This window comes from Podarcis pityusensis (assembly GCF_964106645.2).
Source record: "Podarcis pityusensis genome assembly, contig: HAP1_SCAFFOLD_623, whole genome shotgun sequence".
NCBI classification, from domain to species: Eukaryota; Metazoa; Chordata; class Lepidosauria; order Squamata; family Lacertidae; genus Podarcis; species Podarcis pityusensis.
In genome coordinates this window covers 5001-22500 of record NW_028293264.1, presented here as the reverse complement: position 1 = coordinate 22500, position 17500 = coordinate 5001, and the positions used below count along the sequence as shown (strand labels likewise).

General features: G+C 48.1%; 2 protein-coding genes and 2 long non-coding RNA genes across 4 annotated transcripts in view; 2 read left to right on the top strand and 2 right to left on the bottom strand.

Annotated features, from left to right (window-relative positions):
• LOC308469004 (NADPH-dependent diflavin oxidoreductase 1-like) overlaps positions 1-10811 on the bottom strand; it is a gene marked incomplete at its 3' end in the record, with an annotated part of 14843 nt that extends 4032 nt beyond the window's left edge. Inside the window, 7 exon segments of the mRNA XM_081024326.1 lie at positions 7-32; positions 34-106; positions 2521-2573; positions 2575-2619; positions 3831-3908; positions 5694-5831; positions 10747-10811. Coding sequence (XP_080880452.1) covers positions 7-32; positions 34-106; positions 2521-2573; positions 2575-2619; positions 3831-3908; positions 5694-5831 — 413 coding nt within the window.
• A 2846-nt stretch (positions 10812-13657) lies between these two features.
• The window catches only part of LOC308469003 (uncharacterized protein), a 5980-nt gene continuing 2137 nt past the window's right edge, over positions 13658-17500 (top strand). Inside the window, exon 1 of the mRNA XM_081024325.1 lies at positions 13658-13942. Coding sequence (XP_080880451.1) covers positions 13673-13942 — 270 coding nt within the window. The 5' untranslated portion in view covers positions 13658-13672. The remainder of the gene's footprint in view (positions 13943-17500) is intronic.
• On the bottom strand, positions 16046-16471 carry LOC308469002. Its single transcript, XR_013981968.1, has 3 exons — positions 16448-16471; positions 16240-16304; positions 16046-16131 (listed from the first exon to the last, which is right to left on the bottom strand). It is a non-coding gene; the product is annotated as an uncharacterized lncRNA (long non-coding RNA).
• Positions 16686-17500, top strand: part of LOC308469005 — a 1097-nt gene continuing 282 nt past the window's right edge. The window contains exons 1-2 of the long non-coding RNA XR_013981969.1: positions 16686-17003; positions 17487-17500. The exon at positions 17487-17500 is cut by the window's right edge and continues 51 nt beyond it. This is a non-coding gene — a long non-coding RNA (uncharacterized lncRNA). The remainder of the gene's footprint in view (positions 17004-17486) is intronic.

Below are 17500 nucleotides of genomic sequence, written 5' to 3'. Positions count from 1 at the left end.
ACTCACCCCAAATCGTGCTGGTCGTCCCCCAAAAGCGGGCGGAAGCAACGGGCAGCCGCCCAACTGGCAAAGCCTCTTGTGTAGTTTTTTGGCCACAAAATTAAACCTGGAGAGGGAAGAAAAAAGAGAATTTCCCCCGGATTTTCCCATTTTTTTCCAATTTTTCTCCAGATTTCCCCATTTTTCCCCCAATTTCCCCCCAGATTTCCCCATTTTTCCCCCAATTTCCCCCCGGATTTCCCCATTTCCCCCCCAATTTCTCACCAGATTTCCCCATTTTTTCCCAATTTCCCAACGGATTTCCCCATTTTTCCCCAATTTCCCCCCAGATTTCCTCATTTTTTCCCCAATTTCCCCCAGATCTCCCCATTTTCCCCCCAATTTCCCCCCAGATTTCCCCATTTTTTCCAATTTCCCCCCGGATTTCCCCATTTCCCCCCCAATTTCTCACCAGATTTCCCCATTTTTTCCCCAATTTCCCAACGGATTTCCCCATTTTTCCCCAATTTCCCCCCAGATTTCCTCATTTTTTCCCCAATTTCCCCCCAGATCTCCCCATTTTTCCCCCAATTTCCCAATGGATTTCCCCATTTTTTCCCCAATTTCCCCCCAGATTTCCCCATTTTTTCCCCAATTTCCTCCCAGATTTCCTCATTTTTCCCCCAATTTCCCCCCAGATCTCCCCATTTTTTCCCCAATTTCCCCCCCGGATTTCCCCATTTCCCCCCAGATTTCCCCATTTTTTCCCCAATTTTCCCCCCGGATTTCCCCATTTTTTCCAATTCCCAACGGATTTCCCCATTTCCCCCCAGACTTTTTCCAATTTCCCAACGGATTTCCCCATTTTTTTCCCATTTCCCCCCATTTTTTTCCCATTTCCCCCCAGACTTTTTCCAATTTCCCAACGGATTTCCCCATTTTTTCCACATTTCCCCCCATTTTTTCCCCAATTTCCCCCCAGATTTCCCCATTTTTTTCCAATTTCCCAACGGATTTCCCCATTTTTCCCCCAATTTCCCCCCAGATTTCCCCATTTTTTCCAATTTCCCCCGGATTTCCCCATTCCCCCCCCCATTTTCCCCCAGATTTCCCCATTTTTTTCCAATTTACCAACGGATTTCACCATTTTTTTCCCATTTCCCCCATTTTTTCCCCATTTCCCCCCATTTTTTCCCCAATTTCCCCCCAGATTTCCCCATTTTTTCCAATTTCCCAACGGATTTCCCCATTTTTTCCCCAATTTCCCCCCAGATTTCCCCATTTCCCCCCCCATTTTCCCCCCAGATTTCCCCATTTTTTCCAATTTCCCCCCGGATTTCCCCCCAGATTTCCCCATTTTTTCCCCCAATTTCCCCCCAGATTTCCCCATTTTTCCCCCAATTTCCCCCCGGATTTCCCCATTTTTCCCCCAATTTCCCCCCGGATTTCCCCATTTTTCCCCCAATTTCCCCCCGGTTTTCCCCATTTTTTTCCCATTTCCGCCCATTTTTTTCCCATTTCCCCCCAGACTTTTTCCAATTTCCCAACAGATTTCCCCATTTCCCCCCCAATTTCCCCCATTTCCCCCCCAATTTCCCCCCGGATTTCCCCATTTTTTCCCCCAATTTCCCCCCATTTTTTCCCATTTCCCCCCGGATTTCCCCATTTTTTTCCCATTTCCCCCCCCCAATTTCCCCCCATATTTCCCCATTTTTTCCCATTTCCCCCCGGATTTCCCCATTCCCCCCCCCCCATTTTCCCCCAGATTTCCCCATTTTTTTCCAATTTACCAACGGATTTCACCATTTTTTCCCATTTCCCCCCATTTTTTTCCCATTTCCCCCCATTTTTCCCCAATTTCCCCCCAGATTTCCCCATTTTTTTCCAATTTCCCAACGGATTTCTCCATTTTTTCCCCAATTTCCCCCAGATTTCCCCATTTCCCCCCCATTTTCCCCCAGATTTCCCCATTTTTCCCCATTTCCCCCCATTTTTCCCCATTTCCCAACAGATTTCCCCATTTTTTCCCCCAATTTCCCCCCAGATTTCCCCATTTTCCCCCCAATTTCCCCCCGGATTTCCCCATTTTTTCCCCAATTTCCCCCCAGATTTCCCCATTTTTTCCAATTTCCCCCCGGATTTCCCCATTTCCCCCCCAATTTCCCCCCGGTTTTCCCCATTTTTTTCCCATTTCCCCCCATTTTTTTCCCATTTCCCCCCAGACTTTTTCCAATTTCCCAACAGATTTCCCCATTTCCCCCCCAATTTCCCCCATTTCCCCCCCAATTTTCCCCCCGGATTTCCCCATTTTTTCCCCATTTCCCCCCATTTTTCCCCCCAATTTCCCCCCATATTTCCCCATTTTTTCCCATTTCCCCCCGGATTTCCCCATTTCCCCCCATTTTTTCCCATTTCCCCGCGGATTTCCCCATTTCCCCCCCCATTTTCCCCCAGATTTCCCCATTTTTTCCAATTTCCCAAAGGATTTCCCCATTTTTTCCCCATTTCCCCCCATTTTTTCCCATTTCCCCCCGGACTTACTTGGGGTACGAGGAATCGCCCAGACCCACAACGGCGTAATCCAACCGGGAGAGAGGAAGTGGGAGGCAGGTTTTTCCGGAAGAGGAACCTCCAGAAATTCTGGGTTTTTTTCCGGAGGGCGGGAAAAGAAGGAGACGGGATTTTATATATAGAAAAACTGGATATAAAGAACATTTTCTCAATTAAATATATTAAATACATTCCATTCCATTCCATTAATGGAGTTTGAAGAAATTAAAATTAAATTAAATTAAATAATATAAATTGAATTAAAATAAATTGTGTGTGTGTATATATATATATATATATACACACACACACATATATATATACACACAAATATAAATAAATATACAAATATATATACATATATATTTATTTTGATTTCTATTTCTATAGAAACTCGATATAAATAACATTTTACAAATTACAGTCTATAATATTGAATACATTAAATGTCTCAAAGGCTAATAAATAAATCCAATTCCATCAATGGAGTTTGAATAAATTAAAAAGCACATATATATATATATATATATATATATATATATACATACATATACACACACAAATATAAATATTAATAAATATACAAATATTTATTTGTATAGAATATATATATATACATATACACACATACACACAAATATAAATATAAATAAATATACAAATATAAATATAAATAAATATACAAATATATATACATATATATTGATTTCGATTTCTATTTATATAGAAACTTGTTATAAATAACATTTTACAAATTACAATCTATAATACTGAATACATTAAATGTCTCAAAGGTTAATAAATAAACCCAATGCCATCAATGGAGTTTGAATAAATTAAAAAGCACTCATATATATATATATACATACACAAATATAGATATAAATAAATATACAAATATTTATTTGTATAGAATATATATATACACACACACAAATATAAATATATACAAATATTTATTTGTATAGAATATATATATATATAGACACAAATATAAATATAAATAAATATACAAATATTTATTTGTATATATATATATATATATATACACACACACAAGTATAAATATAAATAAATATACAAATATTTATTTGTATAGAATATATATATATATATATATATATACACAAATATAAATATGAATAAATATACAAATATTTATTTGTATAGAATATATATATATACACACACACACACACAAACATAAATATAAATAAATATACAAATATTTTAATACAAATATATTAATAATGTTATATATAAATAATATATAAATAACATTATATATTATTTTTCCCAACCTTCATGTTATCCGGCGGGTCTCCCTGCCCTGTGGTGGCGCAGACGAAAATCGCCAGCGGCTCCTCGATCAGGTTGGCCTGAGAAAAGCAGAAAAATAGGGAAAACGTTTGAACTCTGCGCATGCTCAGGAACTAGATCAATTGGTGTAATTCGCACTCACCACCGGATGAGGAAGAGGGGAAAAGGGGGAAAGGGAGGGGGGAAAGAAGGGGAAAAGGAAGGGAAAAAAGAAGGGGGAAAAGGAAAAATAGGGAGAGAAATAAAGGAAAAATAGGGAGAGAAATAAAGGAAAAAAAGGAAGGAGAAAAGAAGGGAAAAAGGGAGAGAGAAAAGAAGGGGAAAAGGGAGGGGGGAAAGAAGGGGGAAAAGGAAAAATACGGAGAGAAATAAAGGAAAAATGAAGGAGAAAAGAAGGAAAAAAGGGAAAGAGAAAAGAAGGGGGAAAGGGAGGGGGAAAAGGGGGAAAAGGGAGGAAAAAGGGAGAGAAAAAGAAGGGGGAAAAGAAGGGAAAAGGGGGAGGGGAAAAGGGGGAAAGGGAGGGAAAAAAGAAGGGGGGGAAGGAAAAACAGGGAGAGAAAAAATGAAAAATAGGGAGAAAAATAAATGAAAAAAGGAAGGAGAAAAGAAGGGGAAAAGGGAGAGAGAAAAGAAGGGGAAAAGGAGGGGGGAAAGGGGAAAAAGGAGGAAAAAAGGAGAAAAAAGAAGGAAAAAAGGGAGAGAAAAGGAAAATAGGGAGAGAAATAAAGGAAAAAGGAAGGAGAAAAGAAGGAAAAGGGAGGGGGAAAGAAAAAAAAAGGGAAGAGAAAGGAAAAAGGAAGGAGAAAAGAAGGGAAAAAGGGAGAGAGAAAAGAAGGGGAGGGGAAAGAAAAGGGAAAAAGAAAAAGAAGGAAAAGGGAGGGGAAAAGGGGGGAAAAGGGAGGAAAAAAGGGAGAGAAAAAGAAGGGGAAAAGAAGGAAAAAGGGAGGGAAAAGGGAGAGAAAAAAGAAGGAAAAAAGGAGAGAGAAAAGAAGGGGAAAAGGGAAAAAAGGGTAGGGGGAAAAGGGAGAGAAAAAAGAAGGAAAAAAGGGAGAAAAAAAGGAAAAATAGGAGAGAAAACAGAAAAATAGGGAGAAAATTAACGAAAAAAGGAAGGAGAAAAGAAGGGGGAAAAGGAGGGGGGAAAGGGGGGAAAGGGAGAAAAAAAAGAAGGAAAAAAGGGAGAGAAAAAGAAGGGGAAAAAGAAGGAAAGAAGGGAGGGGGAAAAGGGAGAGAAAAAAGAAGGAAAAAAGGGAGAGAGAAAAGAAGGGGAAACGGGAGGGGGAAAGGGGGAAAAGGGAGAAAAAAAGAAGGAAAAAAGGGAGAGAAAAAGAAGGGGAAAAAGGAAAAAAGGGTAGGGGGAAAAGGGAGAGAAAAAGAAGGAAAAAAGGGAGAAAAAAAGGAAAAATAGGGAAGAAACAGAAAAATAGGGAGAAAATTAACGAAAAAAGGAAGGAGAAAAGAAGGGGGAAAAGGAGGGGGGAAAGGGGGGAAAGGGAGAAAAAAAAGAAGGAAAAAAGGGAGAGAAAAAGAAGGGGAAAAAGAAGGAAAGAAGGGAGGGGGAAAAGGGAGAGAAAAAGAAGGAAAAAAGGGAGAGAGAAAAGAAGGGGAAAAGGGAGGGGAAAAAGGGGTGAAGGAGGAAAAAAGGGGAAAAGAAGGGAAAAAGGGAGAGAAAAAGAAGGAAAAATAGGGAGAAAATGGAGAAAAAAAGGAAAAATCGGGAGAGAAAGAAGAAGGAGAAAATGGAGAAAAAAAGGAAAAACCGGGAGAGAAAAAAGGAAAAACGGTTTCAAGTCTGCGCATGCTCAGGGACTACGTCATTCGGCGCAAGCGGGATTCGAACTCACCACCGGATAGGCGTCCAAGGCGTCGACTCGGACCCGGAAGCGGCGCCTTTCCGCCTGGCGCCCGATTCGCTGGGCGAAATCCTCGGCCGTCCCCGATTGGCTGCCGAAAAGGAGGAGGAGGCGGCGCTGGGAGGACATCTGGGAAGGAAGAAGAATAATCTGAATAATTATCCGAAGAATAATCAGAATGATAATCAGAATGATAATCCGAAGAATAATCAGAATGATAATCCGAAGAATAATCCGAAGAATAATCAGAATGATAATCTGAATGATAATCTGAATGATAATCCGAAGAATAATCAGAATGATAATCTGAATGATAATCCGAAGAATAATCCGAAGAATAATCCGAATAATAATCAGAATGATAATCTGAATGATAATCCGAAGAATAATCCGAAGAATTATCCGAAGAATAATCCGAATAATTATGCGAATAATTATCCGAAGAATAATCCGAAGACTAATCCGAAGAATAATCCGAATAATAATCAGAATGATAATCTGAATGATAATCCGAAGAATAATCCGAAGACTAATCCGAATGATTATCCGAAGAATAATCCGAAGACTAATCCGAAGAATAATCCGAATAATAATCAGAATGATAATCTGAATGATAATCAGAATGATAATCTGAAGAATAATCCGAATAATTATCCGAAGAATAATCAGAATGATAATCTGAATGATAATCCGAAGAATAATTCGAATAATTATCCGAAGAATAATCCGAATAATAATCAGAATGATAATCTGAATGATAATCCGAAGAATAATCCGAATAATAATCAGAATGACAATCCGAGGAATAATCCGAATAATTATCCGAAGTATAATCAGAATGATAATCAGAATGATAATCCGAAGAATAATCCGAATAATTATCCAAAGAATAATCCGAAGAATAATCCGAATGATAATCTGAATGATAATCCGAAGAATAATCCGAATAATTATCCGAAGAATAATCCGAATAATTATCCGAAGGACTAATCCGAATAATTACCCGAAGAATAATCCGAATAATAATCCGAATGATAATCCGAATAATTATCCGAAGAATAATCCGAAGAATAATCCGAATGATAATCAGAATGATAATCTGAATGATAATCCGAAGAATAATCCGAAGAATAATCCGAATGATAATCAGAATGATAATCTGAATAATTATCCGAAGAATAATCCGAATAACTATCCGAAGAATAATCCGAATAATTATCCGAAGAATAATCCGGACTAATCCGAATAATAATCAGAATGATAATCAGAATGATAATCCGAAGAATAATCCGAATAATTATCCGAAGAATAATCCGAAGAATTATCCGAAGAATAATCAGAATGATAATCAGAATGATAATCTGAATGATAATCCGAAGAATAATCTGAATAATTATCCGAAGAATAATCCGAAGACTAATCCGAAGAATAATCCGAATAATAATCAGAATGATAATCAGAATGATAATCCGAAGAATAATCCGAATAATTATCCGAAGACTAATCCGAAGAATAATCCGAATAATAATCAGAATGATAATCAGAATGATAATCTGAAGAATAATCCGAATAATTATCCGAAGAATAATCCAAATAATTATCCGAAGAATAATCCGAATGATCCGAATGTGTGTGTATGTGTTTGTGTATATATATATATATATTCATGTAAGTGTGTGTATATTCATGTAAGTGTGTGTATATATATGTATGTGAGTGTGTATATGTGTGTGTGTGTGTATATATATATATATTCATGTAAGTGTGTGTGTGTATATGTATGTGAGTGTGTATATATGTGTGTGTGTGTGTTGTGTGTGTGTATTCATGTAAGTGTGTGTGTATATTCATGTAAGTGTGTGTGTATATTCATGTATGTGTGTGTGTATATTCATGTAAGTGTGTGTATATTCATGTAAGTGTGTGTATATATATGTATGTGAGTGTGTATATGTGTGTGTGTGTGTATATATATATATATTCATGTAAGTGTGTGTGTGTATATGTATGTGAGTGTGTATATATGTGTGTGTGTGTGTGTGTGTGTGTGTATTCATGTAAGTGTGTGTGTATATTCATGTAAGTGTGTGTGTATATTCATGTATGTGTGTGTGTATATTCATGTATGTGTGTGTATATATATGTATGTGAGTGTGTAAATGTGTGTGTGTGTGTGTGTGTATATTCATGTAAGTGTGTGTATCTATTCATGTATGTATGTGTGTGTATATATATATATATGTATGTGAGTGTGTATATGTGTGTGTGTTTAATTGGGTGTCTGTATATATGCATATATATATATATATATATATACACACACACATATATACATATGTGTGTGTGTGTGTATATATATATATATATATATATTCATGTAAGTGTGTGTGTGTATATGTATGTGAGTGTGTATATATGTGTGTGTGTGTGTGTGTGTATTCATGTAAGTGTGTGTGTATATTCATGTATGTGTGTGTATATATATATATATGTATGTGAGTGTGTTTAATTGGGTGTCTGTATATATGCGCATATATATATATATATATACACACACATATATACATGTGTGTGTGTGTGTGTGTGTGTGTATATATATATTCATGTAAGTGTGTGTGTGTATATGTATGTGAGTGTGTATATATGTGTGTGTGTGTGTGTGTGTATATATTCATGTAAGTGTGTGTGTGTATATTCATGTATGTGTGTGTATATATATGTGTGTGTGTGTGTGTGTGTATATATTCATGTAAGTGTGTGTGTGTATATTCATGTATGTGTGTGTATATATATGTATGTGAGTGTGTATATGTGTGTGTGTGTGTGTATATTCATGTAAGTGTGTGTGTATATATATATATGTATGTGAGTGTGTATATGTGTGTGTGTTTATTTGGGTGTCTGTATATATGCATATATATATATATATATATATACACACACACATATATACATATGTGTGTGTGTGTGTGTGTGTGTGTGTGTATATATATATATTCATGTAAGTGTGTGTGTGTATATGTATGTGAGTGTGTATATGTGTGTGTGTGTGTGTGTGTATATTCATGTATGTGTGTGTGTATATATATATATGTATGTGAGTGTGTATATGTGTGTGTGTGTTTATTTGGGTGTCTGTATATATGCATATATATATATATATATATATACACACACACATATATACATATGTGTGTGTGTGTGTGTGTGTGTGTGTATATATATATATTCATGTAAGTGTGTGTGTGTATATGTATGTGATTGTGTATATGTGTGTGTGTGTGTGTGTGTGTGTATTCATGTAAGTGTGTGTGTATATTCATGTATGTGTGTGTATATATATGTATGTGAGTGTGTATATATATGTGTGTGTGTGTGTGTGTGTGTATATTCATGTAAGTGTATATGCATATTCATGTATGTGTGTGTATATATATGTATGTGAGTGTGTATATGTGTGTGTGTGTGTGTATATATTCATGTCAGTGTGTGTGTATATTCATGTATGTGTGTGTGTATATATATATGTATGTGAGTGTGTATATGTGTGTGTGTTTATTTGCGTGTCTGTATGTATATATATATATATGTGTGCGTGTGTGTGTGTGTATGTGTATATATATTCATGTAAGTGTGTGTGTATATTCATGTATGTGTGTGTATATATATATATGTATGTGAGTGTGTATATGTGTGTGTGTTTATTTGCGTGTCTGTATGTATATATATATATATGTGTGTGTGTGTGTGTGTGTGTATATTCATGTAAGTGTGTGTGTATATATATGTATGTGAGTGTGTATATGTCTGTGTGTTTATTTGCGTGTCTGTATGTATATATATATATGTGTGTGTGTGTGTGTATATATTCATGTAAGTGTATATATATATATATATATATATATGTATGTGAGTGTGTACATGTGTGTGTGTTTATTTGGGTGTCTGTATATATGCATATCTATATATACATATACATATACACACACACACACACGCATATATATATGTATATATATATATATATATATATAACCGTGTGTGTGTTTATATTCATGTGTGTGTGTGTGTATATATATATATATATATATGTGTATATTCGTGTTTGTTGATATGGGTTCATAACTATTATTAACAAGAAAAAACCCTCACCAAGATGCTAATGTAATAAATAACAATAATAATAATAATAATAATAATAACAACAACTAATAACTAACAATAACATTAATAAATATTAATAATGATATTAATTAACAACGACAACACTAGTAATAATAATAATAATAATAATAATAACAACAACAACAATAATAATAATAATAATAACAACAACTAATAACAATAACGTTAATAAATATTAATAATGATATTAATGAACAACGACAACACTAGTAACCAATTAATACTTTCAATATTACCCCAATTTAGCTGGAAAAATAGGAATTCAGAAATTGGAAGAATGGCCAAAAACCACCAGCTGCCAAAGGAGCCGCTTCCGCATTCGTCATCAGGTCGCGCCTCCTGCGCAGGCCCTGGTGATGGCGTGAAACCCCAACCGACCAATCAGCGCCGGATGCTCCTCTTTCCGCCCCCCCTATTGGCTGGACGCGACTGTCCATCAACCAGGTCAGCCAATCCGCTCCTTTGCTCACGGCAGAGCCCGCCCCTCCAGGCAAAGGCGGTATTCGCTTGTGGGCGGAGCGTCGGGCGAGAGAACCAATCCGCGCCGCTCTATCCGTGACTGACAGCCCACCGGCCAATCATCTCCTTTGAGCCCTCAGAGCGGCTTTTCTATGGGGAAAGGGGTGTGGGCGGAGCGTCGCTCCGGCCAGCCAATCCCCGCAGATCATTTCCACGCGACCCGCTCCCCATTGGCCCGGGCTTTTCACAGACAACCCCTTCAGCCAATCCTCTCCTTCGCTTCCGAGCCAGTGTGGGCGGAGCGCCGCGCGATCGAGCCAATCCGCGCCGCCCTCCTCCCCTCCCATTGGCCCACCTCTTTGACAGACAACCTCATCCACCCAATCCCCGCCCTAGCTACCTCAGAGCGTCTTTTCTCTTATAAAAGGAGTGTGAGCCAAGCGAGGCCCGACCCAGTGGGCGGAGCCTCGCGCCTTGCCCCGCTCCCCATTGGCCCTCGCCTTTGACAGACCACCCAACCAGCCAATCCCCTTCCTTTCCTCCCTCAACTCGCGTCCTTTCCTCAGGCCCGGGCCCTAGTAGGCGGAGCTTGACGCCAACCAACCAATCCCCGCCGCCCTCGCCTTCGACGGACAAGCCAACCAGCCAATCCCCTTCCTTCCCTCAACTCCCGTCCTTTCCTCAGGCCCGGGCCCTCGTAGGCGGAGCTTGACGCCAACCAGCCAATCCCCTTCCTTCCCTCCCTCAACTCGCGTCCTTTCCTCAGCCCCGAGTCGGAGTAGGCGGAGCTGGACGCCAACCAACCAATCCCCGCCGCCCTCGCCTTCGACGGACAACCCGACCAGCCAATCCCCTTCCTTTCCTCCCTCAACTCGCGTCCTAGTAGGCGGAGCTGGACGCCAACCAGCCAATCCCCGCCTCCCTCGTCTATGACGGACAACCCGACCAGCCAATCCCCTTCCTTTCCTCCCTCAACTCGCGTCCTAGTAGGCGGAGCTTGACGCCAACCTACCAATCCCCGCCTCCCTCGCCTTCGACGGACAACCCAACCAGCCAATCCCCTTCCTTCCCTCCCTCAACTCGCGTCCTTTCCTCAGGCCCGAGCCCGAGTAGGCGGAGCTGGACGCCAACCAACCAATCCCCGCCTCCCTCGCCTTCGACAGACGACCCAACCAGCCAATCCCCTTCCTTTCCTCCCTCAACTCGCGTCCTAGTAGGCGGAGCTTGACGCCAACCAACCAATCCCCGCCTCCCTCGCTTCGACGGACAACCCAACCAGCCAATCCCCTTCCTTCCCTCCCTCAACTCGCGTCCTAGTAGGCGGAGCTTGACGCCAACCAACCAATCCCCGCCTCCCTCGCTTTGACGGACAACCCATACAGCCAATCCCCTTCCTTCCCTCCCTCAACCCGCGTCCTTTCCTCAGGCCCGAGCCCGAGCAGGCGGAGCTGGACGCCAACCAACCAATTCCCGCCTCCCTCGCCTTCGACGGACAACCCAACCAGCCAATCCCCTTCCTTCCCTCCCTCAACTCGCGTCCTAGTAGGCGGAGCTTGACGCCAACCAACCAATCCCCGCCTCCCTCGCTTTGACGGACAACCCATACAGCCAATCCCCTTCCTTCCCTCCCTCAACTCGCGTCCTTTCCTCAGGCCCGAGCCCGTGTAGGCGGAGCTGGACGCCAACCAGCCAATCCCCGCCTGCCTCGTCTCTGATGGACACCCAACCAGCCAATCCCCTTTCTATCCTCCCTCAACTCGCGTCCTAGTAGGCGGAGCTGGACGCCAACCAGCCAATCCCCGCCTCCCTCGTCTATGACGGACAACCCGGCCAGCCAATCCCCTTCCTTCCCTCCCTCAACTCGCCTCCTTTCCTCAGGTCCGAGCCCGAGTAGGCGGAGCTGGACGCCAACCGACCAATCCCCGCCTCCCTCGCTTTGACGGACAACCCGACCAGCCAATCCCCTTCCTTCCCTCCCTCAACTCCCGTCCTTTCCTCAGGCCCGAGTCGGAGTAGGCGGAGCTGGACGCCAACCAACCAATCCCCGCCGCCCTCGCCTTCGACGGACAACCCAACCAGCCAATCCCCTTCCTTTCCTCCCTCAACTCGCGTCCAAGTAGGCGGAGCTGGACGCCAACCAACCAATCCCCGCCTCCCTCGCCTTCGACGGACAACCCAACCAGCCAATCCCCTTCCTTTCCACCCTCTCCTCGCGTCCTTTCCTCAGGCCCGAGCCCCAGTAGGCGGAGTTGGACGCCAACCGACCAATCCCCGCCTCCCTCGCCTTCGACGGACAACCCAACCAGCCAATCCCCTTCCTTTCCTCCCTCAACTCGCGACCAAGTAGGCGGAGCTTGACGCCAACCAGCCAATCCCCGCCTCCCTCGTCTATGACGGACAACCCGACCAGCCAATCCCCTTCCTTCCCTCCCTCAACTCGTCCTAGTAGGCGGAGCTTGACGCCAACCAGCCAATCCCCGCCTCCCTCGCCTTCGACGGACAACCCGACCAGCCAATCCCCTTCCTTTCCTCCCTCAACTCGCGTCCTAGTAGGCGGAGCTGGACGCCAACCAGCCAATCCCCGCCTCCCTCGTCTATGACGGACAACCCGACCAGCCAATCCCCTTCCTTCCCTCCCTCAACTCGCCTCCTTTCCTCAGGCCCGAGCCCCAGTAGGCGGAGCTGGACGCCAACCGACCAATCCCCGCCTCCCTCGCTTTGACGGACAACCCCACCAGCCAATCCCCTTCCTTCCCTCCCTCAACTCGCCTCCTTTCCTCAGGCCCGAGCCCTAGTAGGCGGAGCTGGACGCCAATCAACCAATCCCCGCCGCCCTCGCCTTCGACGGACAACCCAACCAGCCAATCCCCTTCCTTTCCTCCCTCAACTCGCGTCCTAGTAGGCGGAGCTTGACGCCAACCAACCAATCCCCGCCTCCCTCGCCTTCGACGGACAACCCAACCAGCCAATCCCCTTCCTTCCCTCCCTCAACTCGTCCTAGTAGGCGGAGCTTGACGCCAACCAGCCAATCCCCGCCTCCCTCGCTTTGACGGACAACCCATACAGCCAATCCCCTTCATTCCCTCCCTCAACTCGCGTCCTAGTAGGCGGAGCTTGACGCCAACCAACCAATCCCCGCCGCCCTCGCTTTGACGGACAACCCGACCAGCCAATCCCCTTCCTTCCTCCCTCAACTCGCGTCCTTTCCTCAGGCCCGAGCCCGTGTAGGCGGAGCTTGACGCCAACCGACCAATCCCCGCCTCCCTCGCTTTGACGGACAACCCGACCAGCCAATCCCCTCCCTCCTCACCTCAGGCCTTGCCGCCATGGAGCCCTCGCCTCGCCCGGAGTGGCAGCGGGCCTTGCTGGCCCAGAAGCGGGCCAAGGCGGCCTCGCTCTCCGGCCTCCTCGAGCTCTACGCGGCCCGGCCGGACGTCCGGACCCTCCGCGCCGAGCGCATCGTCATTGTCGAGCTCCGCGAGGGGGAAGCGGCCTACGGAGGCGGCGACCGGGCGACGGAGCTGAGGGCCGAGCAGGTCTTGGTTTTCGAACCCGAGCCGGGCCGCGTTCGTCGCCTGAGGCGGCAGTACGAGAAGGTAGGGGAAGAGAGGGCGGAAGGAGGCGTCGGGTTGCGCAGTGCGCATGGGCGGGAGGGCGAAGGGAAGGGAGGGGTGGCCAGTGCGCAGGCGCGGAGGAGCGGCGTGGAGGGGGTAGAAGGGCGGAAGGAGGCTCGGTCGCGCAGTGCGCATGCGCGGGGCCAAGAAGGTGGTTTTTCGCAGCGGCAGAGGGCGGACGAGGCTTCGGTTTGCCCACTGCGCATGGGCGGGAGGGCGATGGGAAGGGAGGGGTGGCCAGTGCGCAGGCGCGGAGGAGCGGCCTGAGTGGGGAGAAGGGCGGCAAGGAGGCGTCGGGTTGCGCAGTGCGCATGGGCGGGAGGGAGAAGGGAAGGGAGGGGTGGTCAGTGCGCAGGCGCGGAGGAGCGGCGTGCGTGGGGAGAAGGGCGGCAGGAGGCGTCGGGTTGCGCAGTGCGCATGGGCGGGAGGGCGAAGGGAAGGGAGGGGTGATCAGAGCGCAGGCGCGGAGGAGCGGCGTGCGTGGGGAGAAGGGCGGGAGGCGGCGTCGGGTTGCGCGGTGCGCAGGCGCGGAGGCCGAAAAGGTGGTTTTTCGCAGGCGCGGAGGGAAGAGGGAGGAGCTGCGCGGGGAGAGAAGGGCGGAAGGAGGCGTCGGGTTGCGCGGTGCGCAGGCGCGGAGGCCGAGAAGGTGGTTTTTCGCAGCGGCAGAGGCGGAAGGAGGCGTCGGTGTGCCCACTGCGCATGTGCAGAGGGTTAAAGGGTGGTTTGAGTTTATCCTTGCACATGGGCAGAGGGGTGAGATGCGCATGTGTGGAGGGTCAAAGGCCCAACTGTATGCCATCCCCTGCCCTTCGCGCATGCACAGTGTCCACGCCTCCCCGCCCATGCGCAGTGGCCAACCCTCCGCTTCCCTCCGCCCACGCGCAGCTCCTCTGAAACTTCCCTTTGCGCATGCGCAGCTCCTTCCTCTGCCCCTCCGCCCATGCGCACTGCCCAACTGTATGCCATCCCTTGCCCTCCGCCCATGCGCAGTGGCCAACCCTCCGCTTCCCTCCGCCCATGCGCAGCTCCTCTGAAACTTCCCTTTGCGCATCCGCAGCTCCTTCCTCTGCCCTCCGCCCATGCGCACTGCCCAACTGTATGCCATCCCTTGCCCTCCGCCCATGCGCAGTGGCCAACCCTCCGCTTCCCTCCGCCCATGCGCAGCTCCTCTGAAACTTCCCTTTGCGCATGCGCAGCTCCTTCCTCTGCCCTCCGCCCATGCGCACTGCCCAACTGTATGCCATCCCTTGCCCTTCGCGCACGCGCGGTGTCCACCCCTCCCCGCCCTCCGCCCATGCGCAGTGGCCAACCCTCCGCTTCCCTCCGCCCATGCGCAGCTCCTCTGAAACTTCCCTTTGCGCATGCGCAGCTCCTTCCTCTGCCCTCCGCCCATGCGCACTGCCCAACTGTATGCCATCCCTTGCCCTTCGCGCACGCGCGGTGTCCACCCCTCCCCGCCCTCCGCCCATGCGCAGTGGCCAACCCTCCGCTTCCCTCCGCCCATGCGCAGCTCCTCTGAAACTTCCCTTTGCGCATGCGCAGCTCCTTCCTCTGCCCTCCGCCCATGCGCACTTCCCAACTGTATGCCATCCCTTGCCCTTCGCGCACGCGCGGTGTCCATCCCTCCCCACCCTCCGCCCATGCGCAGTGGCCAACCCTCCGCTTCCCTCCGCCCATGCGCAGCTCCTCTGAAACTTCCCTTTGCGCATGCGCAGCTCCTTCCTCTGCCCTCCGCCCATACGCACTGCCCAACTGTATGCCATCCCCTGCCCTTCGCGCACGCGCGGTGTCCACCCCTCCCCGCCCTCCGCCCATGCGCAGTGGCCAACCCTCCGCTTCCCTCCGCCCATGCACAGCTCCTCTGAAACTTCCCTTTGCGCATGCGCAGCTCCTTCCTCTGCCCTCCGCCCATGCGCACTGCCCAACTGTATGCCATCCCTTGCCCTCCGCCCATGCGCAGTGGCCAACCCTCCGCTTCCCTCCGCCCATGCGCCAGCTCCTCTGAAACTTCCCTTTGCGCATGCGCAGCTCCTTCCTCTGCCCTCCGCCCATGCGCACTGCCCAACTGTATGCCATCCTTGCCCTTTGCGCACGCGCGGTGTCCACCCCTCCCCGCCCTCCGCCCATGCGCAGTGGCCAACCCTCCGCTTCCCTCCGCCCATGCGCAGCTCCTCTGAAACTTCCCTTTGCGCATGCGCAGCTCCTTCCTCTGCCCTCCGCCCATGCGCACTGCCCAACTGTATGCCATCCCTTGCCCTTCGCGCACGCGCGGTGTCCACCCCTCCCCGCCCTCCGCCCATGCGCAGTGGCCAACCCTCCGCTTCCCTCCGCCCATGCGCAGCTCCTCTGAAACTTCCCTTTGCGCATGCGCAGCTCCTTCCTCTGCCCTCCGCCCATGCGCACTGCCCAACTGTATGCCATCCCTTGCCCTTTGCGCACGCGCGGTGTCCATCCCTCCCCGCCCTCCGCCCATGCGCAGTGGCCAACCCTCCGCTTCCCTCCGCCCATGCGCAGCTCCTCTGAAAACTTCCCTTTGCGCATGCGCAGCTCCTTCCTCTGCCCTCCGCCCATGCGCACTGCCCAACTGTATGCCATCCCTTGCCCTCCGCCCATGCGCAGTGGCCAACCCTCCGCTTCCCTTCGCCCATGCGCAGCTCCTCTGAAACTTCCCTCTGCCCTTTGCGCCTGTGCAGATGGGAAGAGGGATGAGCTGCGCATGTGCGAAGGGGAAAGGGGCTCGTTGCGCATGTATGAAGGGGCGAGGAGCGCATGTGCAAAGAGCAAAGCGGAGGTTTAGGTTGGCCACTGCGCATGTGCGGAGGGCAGAGGAACGAGCTGCGCATACGCAAAGGGCAGAGGGACGTTACAGAGGAGCTGCACATGGGCGAAGGGAAGCGGAGGGTTGGCCACTGCGCATGGGCGGAGGGCAGAGGAACGAGCTGCGCATGCGCAAAGGGCAGAGGGAAGTTTCAGAGGAGCAGCTGCGCATGGGCGAAGGGAAGTGGAGGGTTGGCCACTGCGCATGGGCGGAGGGCAGGGAGGGGTGGACACTGCGCATGTGCAGAGGGCAGAGGGAGGAGTTGCGTTGGGAAGAAGGGCGGAAGGAGGCGTCGCGGTGGACACTGCGCATGTGCGAAGAGTTAAGGGGTGGTTTTGGTTTCCCACTGCGCATGTGCGAAAGGCACAAGGATGAGGTGTGCATGTGTGAAGGATCAAAGGGCAGGGAGGGTTGCCAACTGCGCATGTGCGAAGAGTGGGCAGTGCGCATGTGCGGAGGGAAGAAGGAAGGAGCTGCGTAGGGAAGAAGGGTGGAAGGAGGCGTCGGGACGGGGCAGTGCGCATGTGCGGAGGGAAGAAGGGCGGGAGGAGGCGTCGGAGGTGGCAGTGCGCATGTGCGGAGGGCGGGAAGGGGTGGACACTGCGCGTGCGTGAAGTGCAAGGGATGGCATACAGTTGGGCAGTGCGCATGGGCGGAGGGCAGAAGAACGAGCTGCGCATGCGCAAAGGGCAGAGGGAAGTTTCAGAGGAGCTGCGCATGGG